Raw genomic sequence first — 17,023 nt, 5'->3', positions numbered from 1 at the left:
ATTTCTGTAAGGTCTGTTTCTCTCTGCTCTAGCAGTTTAGAAACCACAATTAATTCTTACACATACAACTACCCTCTCATTTAAGACACAGACTTCCTCAGTACAGAGCCAAGACAGGGTGATCATGGATTTACTCCAGGGTGGTGAAATTTTTAGGGTGTGCAATAACATTTGGACTTCTTTGGCAGCATAGAAAATTATGTGTTTAGCGCCTAATTAGCAAGAATTTTTTTTTTTTTGTTTGTGACTTTGTTTAATTATTCATTCACTCATCCATCCATCCATCCATCCATCCATCCATCCACACTTTCTCCAGCCTCCATCCATCCATCCGTCCAACCATCCACCCACACTTTCTCCAGCCCTGACTTAAGTTTAAGGCTCTGAAGGCCAATTCTGGCTCATGTGGGTCCCTTTCTCTCGGAAGCCGCTCCTCCTGCACGCCAGGAGGCACTGCAGCTTCCTAATGGAAGGTATGCCTGGGCATCCCTGTCGGCGTCGGAATCTCACTGACCTCACAGGTCCATCTAGTGGAAAAGCTGCATAGCTGCACTCACTCTCAGAGAACCCGGGAGCCCCAAATGTTGCCGCAGCAGGATCGCGCCGCGGCAATCACCGTGATTTCTATTGGTTAGAGTTCTGTCATTAATTCCAGATCTCTAATGAGCGAGTGTCTACGGGAGGAGGTCACACGTATTGCGTCTTCCGCCCTCAAGTCCCGCCCCCCGCCGATGCCATAGCAACGCGCCGGGTGACTGCGGTACCTTCAGTTCCCCGGGTTGCGTGATCCTATTGGCTTCATGACCCTGGCGCCCCTCAAGCTGCTGGTGCTCCCCTGGTTCCTCCTGGCGGGGGGCGCCAGGGCCCAGACTCAACCCTCGCCCTCCAAGGAAGTTCTCACCTCGTCAGGAAAAGAGCTCCCGAGGGGGACTCCCGGCCCCTGGCCACCTCCTGGGCCGGAGACCCCGGCCTCTCCCCCGGCCACGCCGCAGGGGGTTCTCGAGCAGACGCCCCCGCAGCAGCGGCTCGTAACCGAGACCTCGGAGCCCTTCTCGGTCCAAGAGAAGTCTTCCTGGGGGTTTTGGGTTACCGTGCGTCCCTACCAGCCTTTGCTCCGCCTGTCCGAGGTGTGTATCTGTGACCTGACGCCGATGTCGTGCGATCTGAACTGCTGTTGTGACAACGAATGCTACACGCTCCACCCCCGGGCGCTGTTCTCCTTCTGCCTCCCGGAGAGCTACAGGTGAGCGTCCAGGCTCCCGGCCCCAGCCCCTTGGCCGGCCGAGCCTTGGGGAGTGGTCAGCTCCATTCTTTCGGGGCCTTTACCTTCCCTGTGTCCCAGGGGCTCAGCACTGTTCCTGGCCCACCCAGGCGATGAATAAAGCCTCTCGTCTGACCGCTGGGTTACAGTGAGTGCTGAACTGCCAGGTCAGCTCCTGGGAGTGAAGGGCTTCCCTTGCTAACGTGAACTTTAGCATCCTCGTGGAAGAGCCACCTGTGGGTGGACGTGCTGCTGGGAAAGCCGACGTTGAGTTGTAAGGCTTACCTACCTCCACCTTGCATCCTCAGTCCTCCCTTCTTTGAAATGAGGGTCTTGGACTAGAAAACCTCTTATTAAAACTTACTAAAAGTTACTATGTTTTCTCACAACCTGCTCTCTCTTTATGCCTTTACAGTCAACTGCCTCCATGCTGTTGAAACTGTTCTCTTAGAGATCACCACATTGCTAAATACAGTGTTCTTTTTTTCATTTCTTATTCTCCTTGACTTCTCAGTTACATTTGACACTGTTGACCATCCCTTACTGTTGGAAAATCTTTCCTCTCTTGGTTTTAGACATCAGTTACTCAATAAGTATTAAGCATCCACCGTATACTACATACACTAGCACAAAGAATGAAACAGTCCCTAGTCACAAACGAGCTTCTGTTTTAATGGGAGAGACAAGTTCATATAAAAATATATACAGCATCAATATAAAGTCAGTGTGTGTGTGTGTGTGTGTGTGTGTGTGTGTAGGAAAAGAAATTTAATACAAAATGGTCTGGGAGGAAGGGCACTAGAAGTTCAGGATATCAGGAAGAAAGGCTTCATGTAGATGGTGCTATAGTTCTATCTTAAAGGAAGAGAAACTCTATGGTGGAGAGAGGTAGAGGGAGTACCTTCCAGGCCCAGTGTTATGAGTGAGGAACAGAGAGTGGGTCAGTTTGTCCAAATGACAGTGTGTGGGAAGGGGAAGTGTAGTGGCAAGCACCCCAGTGTCCCCAGGGTGCCTGCTCACACAGGTTCTTGGATCTGCTTTGTTAAAGGAAAGCAACTCAAAATGGGTTAACAAGCTTACTTTAATCAGTCAGACATATATTGTTTACCTTGTTCAGGAGAAAAGGTCAGCACCCTGAACCTCAAAGCATACAGGCAGAATTATCAAGACAGAAACAGATCAAGTAGACAGCTTTCCAAACTGTCCAACCATTACATCCATACCCAGTCAACATCTGGGTTTTTCAAAGCCGGGGGACTCTCAACAACGGCTTCCCAGAATTCAGATCAAATCACAGAATACTTCTCAAAGTGAGTCCCAAAAACAAAGCTACACATCAGGGCTTATATAGCCTTCTCCTGGCTCAGAGAATGTAACAACCTTTTTGACCCACTGGCCAATCAAAAAGTATCTACTGAAAAACAAGCCTCCCTCCCCAGGCTCCAGGTGCACTCTAGCCTAGGGGCAGGGAAGATCTTTAAGTTTGCATTTCCATTACAGGAAGTTATAGCCACTGAGGCTTGGAAGGTAGGTTGGAGTCATATTATGTAAGGTTTTAAAAAGACAAACAGAAGAGTTTATATTATATTGTAAAGGCATTTGGAAGTCACTTGGAATTGGAAGTCACAATTGGAAATCACTTTATTAGCAGAGTACTAGAAGACCAATTAGGAGACCTTGCCATTATCTAGGGGAGGCAATGAGCACCTGAACTAAGGTGTTGGGATGTTGAGAGGGTAGAAACAATCAAATTTGGCCACTAATTAGGTATGTGGGGTGGAGCTGAGTAAGGAGTCCAGGAGGATAGCAAAGTGATGGACTTGGGACACTGACACATCATGCTCTTAGGGTTCTCCTGCCTCTCAAATGACCTTTTTTTAGGTCTCCTTTGTTGGCTCCTGTCTTTACAACTTGGTTACATCTCAAGGTTTTTTTCATGGTCCTCTCATATCTTTCTTTATCCTTTTTCTTGGCAATCTCATTCAATTCCATGGATTCAACTACCATTTTTATGAGGATGATTCCCAAATATTTATCTTTAACCCTGATCTTTTCTGAGATCTAGGCTCACATTTCCATTTGCCTACATTCACCTAAATGTGTAAACATTTTCTGACTTTATTATTATTCTAACTGTGTCACCATCATTCAACCAGCCTTCCATGTTCCCTAATACAAGGGTAGGCCTTCATCATCATGACCTGTCTAAACAATTGTAATCACCTTTTTACAGATGGTCTTGCCTCTTCTGTTTCCTTCCTCTAGTCCATCTTTGTACCTTTGTAAGAATTATGCTTCTTGACCATGCCTCTCCTCTGCTCAAAAGTGTTTCATGGTTCCATATTGCTACCAAAAAAATATCTCATTTGCAGGGCATTTAAGGCCCTTCCCAGTCTGACACCATCCCACTTTTAGGCCATATTACTCTGCTCCATTCATTTACCTACCCAATCAAACACCACTGTTCATATTTATTCCTGAACATACCTTGTATTTTCTCGATTCTGAACCTTTGCTCGTCATCTTCCCTGTGCTTAATATTCCTTTCTTTTTACTCTTGAATTCCTGTCCATCCAGGAAAGCCTGTCCAAATGCAACCATTCATCCACTCAAAAAACCTTTAGTAGTTATGCACTGATGGTGTGACAAGCACTCAAATTTAGTTCTGGAGGAGACAAGTATGGACATATATTCCCTGCCCTCCTGTATTAGGGGAATGAGACACAAACACAGATAACTAAAATGTACACCATCACATAATAAATGCTTTAAAGAGTTGCAGGTGAGTTGTAAGTAGATAAACCACTGCCAGCAATATCAAGGAAGATTGGTGGTGGCTGTGTATGCAATTTATAGCATGGAAGTCATTAAATTTGTTGGAACTAGGATGTTATCAGATTCTGAAAAGAATGTTTCTTCTGTGAACTAGAGGTAGTTATACTCATCTGGGTAGGTGTGAGACATAAAATAGGCATACATGATCCATAAAGGAAGTAACAAGAAATGTTATAATTTAAATTGGCAGTTAAATGACAAATACACAGTGAAGCAATTATAAGTACAATCAGTTAAGGGAAAGAAAAAGGGGAACACCAAATTAAAAAATAATATATGGGGACATATAGTTCTGATTGTGACTGAGAAAAGAATGTGAAGGTTGTCTGTATGTGAACTTAAAGATCTTTTGCTCATTTGGAAGCCACTTGGAATTGGAAGTCACAATTGGAAGTTATGCTCAATTAATTTTATTTAATTTTAATTTATTACTAATAATATTAATTGATAATTATAATTAATAATTTAAGTAATTTAGTTAAATTGTGCTCAATTTTATATTAAAAAGTGTTTCTTCAAGATAAATTGGGTGATCCACTGGAGTTCTTACAACCAAAAGAAGAATCCCCTGAAGACATTTAGGGTTCAAATTTCAAGACTTTTTATTAAAATGACTTTTTTATCCTATAGACTTCAGCCAATATTTTAACTTTGTTTTTGTTTTTTGCTTTTTTGGAGGGCAGTTGGGGTTAAGTGACTTGCCCAAGGTCACACGGCTAGTTTTTGTGTTAAGTGTCTGAGGCCACATTTGAACTCAGGTCCTCCTGACACCAGGGCCGGTGCTGTAGTCACTGTGCCACCTAGCTGCCCCAACATTTTAACTTTTGCTTCATGTAAAATTTGGGAATTTCCTGAGGACATACTTCTCACATTTACATTGTTGTAGTTATTACATATGTTATTTTCCTGGCTCTGTAAAGATCATTCTGCATCCTGTAAATGTTCTCATGATTCTCATATTTATCATTTTTTACAGCAGTTATACTTCATTACATTCATGCACCACAATTTATTTAATCCATGATCTGTGTGATATCCCCCCAGCTGACAGTGATATCTCCTGCCTCAAATTTTCCTAGAGCATTTCATCTGAGTCTTGCTCTGTAATATTCCACCTCCTATCTCATATTTTTGTACATATCAGCTCTTTTCCCCTCCAGCCTAGTATAGATTGTAAGCACAGATCTGGTTTTTACCTTTATATTCCCAGCATCAGAACATAAAAGGTACTAAATCAGTGTGTTTTCAAGTTGATTTAAACACAAGATTTGTGCTTTTTTTATCTTGTTAGATGTGTTTGCTTTGAAATTTTAGAGTTCTATACCAATACAGTTTTCCTCTAAATTATAAAGATTAGGCCACTTCAAGGCAGTAATCTACTTTAAAGTTTCTTTTTCTTTTATGTCTTCACAGGAAAACAGAATGGGCATGTGTAGATGCTTCCATTATTTTTCAAAGTAATGCCCCATTTCATGTAAGAACTTTGAATATACAAGATGAGGGTCCAAAATTTTGTGTCCAGGTGAACAACCGTGAGTTGAAAACATTCTCTTCTTACTTCATAGCACATTTGGGGTATTGGCATTATTTCTGGCTGACGTTTGGATTGTTTCCTTTTTTAAAATAATTCTCTGTATTACCTGCCCTTTTTCTCAGCTAACTAACATTTTATCTTCTCTCCCTTCTTCCCCTACCCCAACGTTTATGCATCAAGAGTCTTGATAAATAATTTAAAACTTTCAAGACCTTTAACTGAATTACTGGAGGCGCATCTAACTATTTTAATGAATCTTCCATTAACTATGTAACCACAAGAAGACAGCATGCAAAAATTAAGTGATTGTGTAACTGGATGTGAGACAACAATGTAATATTATATATATTTGTCACATGTAAATGTTACAGTTAAGTCATGCATTTTTCTTTGTAGTATACTGTCATAATTTTTAAATACAGTATACAGAATTAACAAAACTTTTGAAATTGCTCAACAAACAAAGCAAAAGTACAGAAGTACTTAGATATATATTTTACACATTTAAGATCAGTAGATTTTGGCAGAAAGGAGTGAAGTTTTAGAAATTGTTTTGCTAACGCCCTAATTTAACATCCTATGTTTAGTTCCCTGTTGAATAGAGAGCCCTTCTGCCAATTGTTTGGGTCCTGGGTTTATTAAACACTGTGCTACATATTTGATTGCTTCTGGGTTTGACTTATCTAGTCTTTTCAGCTTACCTTAAGTTAAATATTTCTTCAAATTAGTCTTCAAGATTTTTGAGAGCCCAGAAAAGACATATGGAAGAGCAGTTTTCAGGAGCTTGCAAGCATGAAGACTGAGGAACAGGGGAGGAAGGTGAAGGCTTTTGCCAGGTTGAAAAGTAGGGTGGAATACTAGACAGAGACTAGATTTTGAGTTAAGAAAACATCATTCACATCCCACTTCCAAGGGTGGAGAGTTATTTGATCATGGGCAAGTTACTTCATTCTCTGAACATTAGTTCCTCTACCTGTAAATGAAGAATAATCCCTGTGGTATCTACCTCACTCACAAGATTGCTGTGCAAATATGAAAGGAGCTTGTAACCCTTAAAAGGATATATGTGATATATATTTCAGCTATCACAATTATTAATAATAATAAGCTGAAGAAGCATTATAACTAAAATAGTCACTTGAAATGGAGGCTGTGTGTTGTGTTCATTTGAGTGTTCCTCTTTTGTATAACAATAGATCTGCCTAAATCCCTGGGGATTCTCCAGTTGGGAATAATTCAGACACCTGGCATCTGAAGAACATTGAGAGATCCAGTCCTGCTTGAGATCTTTCCCTGAATCTATTCTGATTCTCATGGTTAGAAAGGCATAAACTGTCATAGAGGAATATGCTTTTGATAGCTCTCTTTTTCATTAGATTTACAGAAGGCATAGAAAACATGAGAGTGAAAAAAATGTTTATCATGAATAACTCCTCTAAGCAGAAAGTAGCTTCATACTCCATTGAATCATTTGTCATATATCTCTCTCCTAATGTTGATGATTTCAAAAAAAAGGAAAATTTCAGAAATCTAGAGAACAGAGCTTCTTCTTTGGAAGAAATGTTAGAATTCTGTCCTAGAGTATAAGAAGTAAAAACAATGACAAAGTCAGGAGTCTGTGAGGTATAGATAATATCATGATTTAGGGGAGAGGATAACTTCACAGTAAGAAATTTTATCTAGCCATATTATTAGGGATAGTAGCTTTTATTTTTATTGAAGAGTGGTCTTGTATAGGGCACATCTTTTCCTTGCTGAGCTTTATTTGTTTTATTTGCTTATTTTATTGCCACAAATAAACAATGAACAAACTTCTGGCTGCCAGGGATCTTGAATATTCTTAGAAATAAATGGCTTGGGGCTGTAGGTGGTGCAGTGAATAGAGCATTGGCTCTGAAGTCAGGACCTGAGTTCAAAGTCGGCCTCAGACACTGAACACACTTACTAGCCATATGACTTTGGGCAAGTCACTTAACCTCAATTGCCCTCCAAAAAGCAAAAAAAACAAAATAGAAAGAAATGGCTTTCATTACCTTTTCCAGTAACTTGAAATAGCTATGATAAGCCTTGAGACAAACAAAACAAAACAAAAAACAACCAAAAAGCAAAAAAACCCTCAATTTCCAAACCTAAAACACATTAAAACTCATGCTAGGTGGTATAAAATTTTTTTCCTTTTCTTTAAGTACTTATTTATTTATCTTTAAAACATTTTTATTTTAAAGCATTGTTGAACTATTTCCAGAATCTTCAAAAAGTTGATAGGACCAACATACAGTCCTTGGTAATAGAGTATGGAGGTACATCATTCTTCTCGGTACCTCAATCGATGCCAACTTTTTCTTCTTTTTACATGGTAAGCCTATGGGAAGGGGTTATGATTTGTTTTCCTTTATGGTAAAATTGGCAATGGGTGGTATGGAAGCTTCATGATGACTAGATGGACCTCAGTCAATGTTTGTAAAGAAGATATTGTTCACCCCTTCTGTGATTCCTCCTAGCATATGCCAAGCATTCCATTTGAACTTATTCTGCTTATAGGGTCAGCCCTGTTTTGACTCTTTTTGTTATTTTTCTTCTCTTTTATGCTGCTTAGGCCATTTGTTATCACTAACAAAGTATTCCTGGGTTTCTTTCAGGCTGGAGATCCCATTCTGATCTACTTTCCCAAGTGGTCATTACTGAGTTATTTCAAACAGCCAACAGGAATAGGATTTTCTTGCACTGAGCATAATGCTGCAAGTGAGTAAAATGAGGGTATTTGGACTTATTTGCTCAAATTTAAAGTAATTTTTTTCCTTTATTCTCTTAATTCTTTGTGTTCTAAGGATTCCTGGAAAGTGGAAGTACCACTTGTACCCGGTTCTTTAGCAATCTAACAAGTAGCTGCACCACAGATCCCTTACTCAGGGTCACCTCTTACCATGACTTCGTAGTCCTAAAGGTATGTGATCCATTCTAGATTATTTAGCTCAATGTGCCATTCTTACCTAATGAGAAGTGTAAGTAAAATTTGTAGGTACAAAAAATCCCAGGTTTTTTATCCTCACTCTTCTACTCACTAATTGTGTAAATTTGCCTTAACCTCATTCTCTGAGACTCAGTTTTTTTCCTATAAACTGAGAGTTGATAGATAATCTTACCTCTAAGAGCCTTTCCCAATCTAAAATTCTCTTCTATAATTCTATGCCCATGTTTCTGACCACAAAAATTTCCTAGTTTTTCCTTCTTCCTTGCTATTTAATTTTTTTTTAAAGGAAGAACAATGCCCTCATTTTATTAGTCTCCTTTTAATCTCCTATAGATGCTTTCTTCTTTGATATGTCATCTTTGGTTTGAGGTGTCTGAAGTCCAAAAGGAGAACGAAAAGAACAATGTAAACAATGACTTCTCTCTCTCTCTTCCTCCCTTCCTCTCTCTCTCTCTCTCTCTCTCTCTCTCTCTCTCTCTCTCTCACACACACACACACACACACACAAAACTTTAAACAGCAACAAAATTCATACTATACAATGAACAACACTAATGACCTATTAAAATGAAAGCATGCATCCTTTCTTGTCACAAACAGTAAATTATTTAAAGATTATTGAAATTGAATTTTTAGTTTAATTTGAATAGGATTTAAATCCCAATTTTCAATGTTATTTGAAGTCTAGAGATCCTTGCTCATGGATTTTTAACCTTTTCATTTCGTGGGTTTCTTTGGCAGTCTGGTGAAAGTTATGAGCCCCTTCTTAGAATAATATTTTTAAATAATTGAAGGAAATTCTAAATTTCAGTTAGAGGTTGATAAAAATAAATATATAATTTTTCTTTCTGTCCAAGTTCATAGACCCTCTGAAATCTGTCCATGAACCTAGCTCAAGAAACCCTGTCCCAGACCCTACTTCTAATAATATGTTAAAACAAAGGTTAGTCCAACCACGAGCTTTGTTATCCAAGTGAGGCTGATGGGGTATGGCGAAGAGAGTGTGGTTAATGGAAGCATTTGGGGTGAGGAAAAGAACCATTCTATTTTTGTTTTCTCCTCATAAGGCCTACTTGTAGTGAAATGTTGCTTCAGGATCCTGGTGGTTTCTTACACAAAGAGCATCTTTATAACCTTCCATTTCAATTATTTTAGGTTCCAAAAGGAGTTATAGATCTGGAGAACATGCAGGTGAGGACCTGTTGGATGAGAAGGAAGAGAGAAAATCTCATCCCTAGATTTGAGATGGGGAATGGAAACTTAAGGTTATGGTGTTGGAAGGGAAATTATAAGCAATACATGGATCAGGTATACTTCTAGATTTAGAATGCAGTCTTTTGTGAGGAAAGGGAGGGTCTACATCTTGTGGGTAGAGAACTCATCAATATGTAATATAAATCCCTCCAGGATGAGATCTGTGTTCTGTATCAATAGGCAATTGTTTGTTTTTTTCCAGGTGCCCATAACACTTACTTCAGAGCCCATTTCACCTCATCTAGATGGAAACACCTGTCTTAATGTTGTTTCCCAGGTATGGGAGCTAATTGTGGAGTCTGTTTTCATACTTTTAGAACCAATAAGTATTGATAGACATTCTCAAGAGTGCATTAATGTCTCTTAGCTACAGGGCATCCCTACATGTATATCACAGTATCACTGAAATTATCCTGAGACAGAGGCTGATTATCTTCTATACCTAAATTGTCACTTCATCCTGTTTTCTCCCCTCTCCAGGCTTTAAACATTAGAAAACTCTTATCTCACATATCCCATCAATTATTAAGTTTTCCTCATGATTCTGCCACATTTCATAAATGTCACTCTTCCTATTTCCCCATTCAGGACCCCTGCCTAGATTCTAAACACAGTGAGCAGAGATTGCTAATAGCCCAGATATTTTCTATTCCTCCATCTTCTCAACTGCTTTAAACATCTGCTTATAAAGGCAAAAGTCATTTTGATTGTGTCAGAATGTGCTCAGATCTCTCCGGTTATTTTCAATTATTTTTATACCAAATGCAAATTTCATTAACCCAAACCAGTTACATATACTCCCTTACCTTCCTCTAACTACCTTTAGCTATCCTTGATACCTGAGCTCAGATTTTGCTCCAGCTCTTAGCTTCATGTGCTTCTCTGGTGACTCTGTTACTCCTCTGTGTGTATGTCCCCTACCTGGAATGTGTTACCTCTTCATTAAATCATGCATCTTCCCCTTTTTCAATCTTTCATGATACCTGCCTTCAATAAATTATACCCCAATTGTTCCATTTTCTCTTTAACATTTCTTCAATACTTTTGCCGATATAGTTGGCAATTATTTTTTCATTGCCTCTCCTGTTAGACCGTACTATTTGAAAAACAAGAAATCTTTTACTTCTCTGTAATGCCTAGTATGTTACTCTGTGTACAGTTAGTATTCTAGTATTTTTAATTGAATAATTTTATCTTCTGTTTCATTTTAGGTTATTTATGTGATAGAAACCAATGGGACTTTTGGGATCCAGAAAATCTCTCTCTCTTTCATCCTGATGAATATTTCTGGGAATCCAGGAGCTTCTATACAGCAACGCTTTACTATGCGTTTCCACGTCAGTGTCCTTTTCTTATGGGGTATTGGGGTCTTGTGAGATGAAGACATGTTAGAAACAATATATCTTCTTTTAAGAAAGTTTGGGAACTGGAGGGAGTATTTGAATGACTATTTCAGCTCTTCCTTTGTAACCTCTCTATCCAGTGTCTCCAGTGTCTTTGACTAAGGGAAAAAGATATAGCCAAGTAACTGAAATCCAGAGATTATCTGCCAACCACATTTTCATCTAAATTTTCAACCTCTTTATCCATGGTACCTTTTTATTAACATTGTTAGCAACTGGTAAAAATTCGTTGATTTTTCTGAATTTATTCTTTTCTTGCTTCTTGATAGGTTTACTAATGATCAATGGTTGTTATGTGTTTGTCCTTCGTTCTTGAAGAGGACCTTGACATCAGGGAGATAGATGATATGACTTGCAGTTGACTGATTTGAGTGAGGGAGGACTGTGCAAGGTCACCAGCCTCACTTTCTTCTGCAGAGCCATCTCAGTGATCAGTGGCATTTTAAGGAAAACATAAACCAGAGGATAAAAGAAAAAGTGGTCTATATAGTCTTGCTTCTAAATAGTTGGAGAATTTATAATATTTCAGTGCCTTCTCCAAAGAATAAAGAAACATGAAATTTGCAGTAGAAATACGTGGTTGTTAGTTAATGATATTTATGATGAAATAGATCTTCCCTAGAGTGATTTCCAAACAAAAAGCTACTTACCATAGGTCACCTTTTGACAGACTTATCTTGCTTCCCTCCTCAGAGAGAGGTGAGGTTTCTCTAAAGACATATAGACTCCTGGGTATTTGTCATTGCTTTTCTTTGGTAGTACCCTTACTATGCTTTGTTTTGTTTTTTTTTAATTATAAAGTAAAATCATTTCAGGGTATATAGTTGAGATAAGTTAAAAATATTCATGCTTAATGTTTCCTAGTTAGCTTTGCAGAAATTTTCTCCAGGATCTCACAATCCTTGCTTGCTAGTTACCCTATTTCTATTCTCAGGCTTGGGCTAAACTCTATTGGAAAAGCAGAGTTCTTTTCTGTCAGGGCTTAACCTTCTTGTCTAACTCAACCAGTGTGCCCTGGACTTAGCACAAAGAAATGTCCTATTCCCTTGGTTCCAGGTAATCATCATAGTATTTATTTGCTTTAACTGAGTCTCCCACATCAGTCAATACCTTTTGAGTTTTTGCTAGCTGGTTCTGCTTTTGAATCCTTTGGACCTCTTGCCCTTGTATAGTTTCTTTACAAGTACTAACTAGTCCTTGTACAACCTTCCCACCTCACTGTGGAAGAATTCCCACCATTGTTAGAAACCACCTTGGGAAGACAAATTTCAATGTCAGTGTTTCTTCTCAGACAATATTTACAGAATGATAACTCTTATGCAACTCCATTATCTTTTAATTCTTTTGGATCAGTGAGGCTGGACAAAACCCCAGTTATTTTAAGTGACTAGGTGGTTTTTCTTTTTCCTTGCCTCAAGATTATTGGTAGATTATAAAATAGAGGATTGGGACTAGAAAGGAATTTAAAAGCCATTGAGTCCAACACCCTCACCTTGACCCAGAGAGGTTGAAGCCCTTAAAAGGTTATTATGAGAATCAAATGAGATAACACATATAAATATTTTGCTAACCTTAAAGTGCCAAATCAACACAAGCAATTAGACTCGGGTCGCCTGACTCCTAATCCAGCATACTTGTACTGCCAACTTTAACTAAAGCTTATTTCAGCATTAAGATCACAGGGACTTGTCTTTTAAGGGTTATTAGTCTAAGTAGTCTTACTTTTTTCTCCATGATTTACTATTTTTATTCTTACAGGCTTTTCAGCATAGAAGAGCTGCTCGTCCTTTGGCTAGAAGTGGGAATCCTGGCTATATTTTTGGAATGCCCCTCCTAGTTTTAAAAGGTGATACTAGTGATCCAGTATCCTTCTCAGAGTGAAGTCTGGTTTATTAAGGCAATCTAGAAATTCCGAAAAAAAACCCCAAAAAACAAAACCTACTGTTGACAATTTTTTGGTTTCTCCTAATGTTCCAGATCTTTTATCTAGGAACTTAGAATTGATTTTACCAGATTGTTTGTTGCCTGGTTAGATATCACCAATGAAATGTTGGGCCCACCTTAAGTTTTGAAGCATATTGTAGATTGGATAAAGGTATATATTTAATGTTCTTTTTTTTGTTAGAATATTTATATATTGGTAGGTAACTAAGTAGTTTTTTAAAATGTCATTCTCTGATTAATATAATGAATTAAGAAGAAGAAAGACCAAATCAAGTCTTTTGAAAAGTCAGGTGTTAATAAGGCATAAGCTATGTTGGAGAAGCAGATACTACATTTTCCATTCTTTTCTATTTTTCCTTCTTGTTACTTCCTTGACCATCACTCCCTATCTTCACAGATGACTATCTCACAGAGCCACAGTGATGGAAGCTGCTCTGTGAATAGACGAAAAGTAGAATTTGGGGTAAACATGATGACTGGTTGCAAGTTCAGGTAATGCACTCTGTCTCAGCTTTGCTTTCCATGATTGTATTTCTGCTCTAACTAGTAGTCAATTTGTTCCAAATGGCTTGAAGGTTCAGGGAAGAGGGGGAAAAAAGGTCTCTTTAAGGGTCTCCATCCTGAGTGTGACAGCCACGAAGAAGACCTGTCCTGGGCTCTGGGGATGCTCCTTATGGACAAGACAGGACTGCCTCTTCTGGGAAATTTCCTAATGCTGAGGTTATCACCACAGCTGTGTTATTTATCCATATATTTATATTTTATTAATATTAGCCAGTTATTTATCCATTAATCCTCGACTTTTGCTGAATGGCAGAAGAGTAAAAGGGAAAGAAATGTCTACTGCCATCATCAAGGTGCATAGCTATTGATTAATTATCTAGACATTTCTCTTTGATTTATACTCTTTTCTTCCCATGTGCATTTATAGGGTAGAGGACAGAAACTGTGACCATTTGCAGGACAAGATCTATAAGACTCTTAGTGGAACATCCAGTCCAGTATACCTAGGCATCGTGGGTAATTCGAAGCCATCCCACAGTGGACATTGGGTCAAGGTCTTTACCAAGAATTGCAGTGCTCTGGTAATGAGAGTCTATTTACTTAATCTAACTAACTTTTAAAAAAATTTTTTTATATTTTAATCAAATGCTTTATTAACTTCTACTTTACATCATTTAGTTCCGCAAGATTTTGAGTTACAAATTTCCTCCCCGTTTTTCTCCTAACCACCACATCAAAATAGCGATCCCACTAGATGTCCTCTCCTCCAATCTGCTCTCTCCCATATCTTCTCCCATACTCCCTCCGACTTTCCAGTAGGGCATGGTAGACCTCTATGCCCTAGTGCCTGTATATCTTATTTCCTAGTAACATGTAAAATAATATTGATAATACTATATATACATATATATATATATATGTATGTATTCTTTTTAAACATTTGCTTTTAAAACTTTGAATTCTAGATTCATTCCCTTCCTCCCTTGTCACCCACCCTTACTGGGAAGATAAGCAATTCAATATAGGTTGTACATGTGTAGCTATGCAAAACATTTCCATAGTGGATATATTATAAAAGACTGACTATATTTCCCTCCCTCCTATCCCACCTCCCACTTGTTCTATTCTCTACTTTGATCCTGTCCCTTTTCGAACATGAGTGCTTCCAGCTTCCCTCCCCACCAGCCTGCCCTCCCTTCCATCATCCCCCCTCTCATCCCCTTCCCCCCTACTCTCCTGTAGGGTGAGATACTCTATTTAGTGTGTATATCATTCCCTCCCTAAGCCAAATTCAATGAGAATAAGGTTGACCCATTCCCTTTTGCCTTCTTGTTCTTCCCCTCCATTGTAACCATTTTCCCTTGCCTCTTCTATATGAGATAGTTTACCCCATTCTGTCTCTCCCAATCTCCTCTCATTATATTCCTCTCTCACCTCTTAATTTCACCTTTTAAGTATCATCTCCTTCCATTAAATTGGTCCTGTGCCCTCTATCTCTGTTTACCTGAACACTATACACACATTCACATATGTATTCATATGCCCATATACCCTCCTATATAGATATATATGTGTATGTGTATATATATATATATATATACACATACACACACACATACATTTCTATTCCCTTCAATTATTTTCATACTTAGAAAAGTTTCATAAGTTACAATTATCATTTTTCCATGTAGGAATGTAAATAGTTCAACTTTGATAAGTTCCTCATGATTTCTTTTCCCTGTTTACCTTCTCGTGCTTCTCTTGCTTCTTGTATCTGAATGTCAAATTTTCTATTCAACTCTGGTTTTTTCATCAAGAATGCTTGAAAGTCCTCTATCCCATTGAAGCTGCCAGATCCTGTGTTATCCTGATTGTGTTTCCACAATATTAAAATTGTTTCTTCCTGGCTGCTTGTAATATTTCCCCTTGATCTTGGAATTCCAGAACCTGGCTATAATATTCCTAGGAGTTTTCTTTTTGGGATCTTTTTCAGGAGGTGATCAGTGGATTCTTTCAACCTCTATTTTGCCCTCTGGTTCTAAAACATCAGGGATATTTTCCTTGAGAATTTCTTGAAGGATGATTTCTAGGTTCTTTTTTTGATCATGGCTTTCAGGTAGTTCAATAATTTTTAAATTATTCTCCTGGATCTGTTTTCCAGGTCAGTGGTTTTCCCAGTGAGATATTTCACATTGCCTTCTATTTTTTCATTTGTTTGGATCTGTTTAATAGTATCTTGATTTCTCATAAAGTCACTAACTTCCATTTGCTCCAATCTAATTCTGAAGGAATGATTCTTTTCAGTGAGCTTTAGAGATTCTTTTTCCATCTGGCAAATTCGGCTTTTTAAGGCGTTCTTCTCCTCATTGCCTTTTTGAGCCTCTTTTGTCATTTGAGTTAGTCTATTTTTTTTAAGGTGTTATTTTCTTCAGTCAGGTTGTTGACTCTCATTCCATAATTTTCTTGCATCATTCTTATTTCTTTTCCCAGTTTTTCTCCCACTTCTCTTATTTGGTTTTCTAAATCCTTCTTAAGATCCTCTATGGCCTGTAACTAGCTCATATTTTTCTTGGAAGCTTTTGGTGCAGGAGTTCTGACTTCACTGTCTTCCTCCTTGTTCCATGCTTTGATCGTTTTTTGTCCCCAAAAGAGGAATGTAAAGTTGGATTGCTCTGCTTGGATTTCTTCCTTTGCCTGCTCATGTTGCCACTCAATTACTTGACTTTTGAGCTTTTTGCCACAGTAGGACTGCTACCAGACAGGGGAGCTTTGTCCCAATCGCTGGGGTTTTCTCAGCTGCCGAAGGTATTAGTTGGGTGCCCTCTCTGAAGCCTCCACATGCTCTGGCAAGCTGGTCACACACCCCAGGACCTCCACCCTAGACTGCAGTCGAGATCCAAGCAGCTTAAAGCAAGAGCCATTACCCCTCAGACTAGTTGCTTGGTCTCCCTACAATCTGCAGGCCAGGAGTTGAAGCTGCCATGTGGCGGCAGCCATGGCACCTCAGCAGCTTCTCCCTCCAGGGGATAAAGGCCAACTGCACTCCCAAACTATCAGATCTCAAAGTCCACCCTGCACTGACCTCTCACTTTGTCCTTAGCATTTATGGGTTGATAATTCTGGAAACTGCCACAGCTGCTGGTGATCTGAAGTCCCTCCAGCCGGAGCTGGTCAGGCTTACCCTGAGGCTAAAATCTCTGGCTGGCTGAGGGGCTGGGCTCAGCTCCTAGAGCTCTTTGCTGGCTGATTCCTGCTGGCCTGGGCTGTCCTCAGTGGGAGGTTAGCTTCTCTGTGTCATTTTGTGGGTTCTGAAGCTC

At 39.0% G+C, this 17,023-nt stretch overlaps 1 protein-coding gene across 1 annotated transcript in view; it reads left to right on the top strand.

Annotated features, from left to right (window-relative positions):
• Nucleotides 1-255: 255 nt before the first annotated feature.
• Nucleotides 256-17,023, top strand: part of TCTN3 (tectonic family member 3) — a 41,648-nt gene continuing 24,880 nt past the window's right edge. Inside the window, 11 exon segments of the mRNA XM_069067090.1 lie at nucleotides 256-1,243; nucleotides 5,510-5,628; nucleotides 7,856-7,986; nucleotides 8,270-8,372; nucleotides 8,459-8,574; nucleotides 9,757-9,792; nucleotides 10,058-10,132; nucleotides 11,067-11,192; nucleotides 13,017-13,121; nucleotides 13,600-13,694; nucleotides 14,134-14,287. Of these exon segments, the coding sequence (XP_068923191.1) occupies nucleotides 801-1,243; nucleotides 5,510-5,628; nucleotides 7,856-7,986; nucleotides 8,270-8,372; nucleotides 8,459-8,574; nucleotides 9,757-9,792; nucleotides 10,058-10,132; nucleotides 11,067-11,192; nucleotides 13,017-13,121; nucleotides 13,600-13,694; nucleotides 14,134-14,287 (1,503 nt within the window). The 5' untranslated portion in view covers nucleotides 256-800.

The sequence above is a fragment of the Petaurus breviceps genome, unplaced genomic scaffold (assembly GCF_028583685.1).
Source record: "Petaurus breviceps papuanus isolate PSGF00001 unplaced genomic scaffold, PetGlider_PUasm1.0 90740, whole genome shotgun sequence".
Lineage (NCBI taxonomy): Eukaryota > Metazoa > Chordata > Mammalia > Diprotodontia > Petauridae > Petaurus > Petaurus breviceps.
This window is presented reverse-complemented; position numbering and strand designations above follow the sequence as displayed.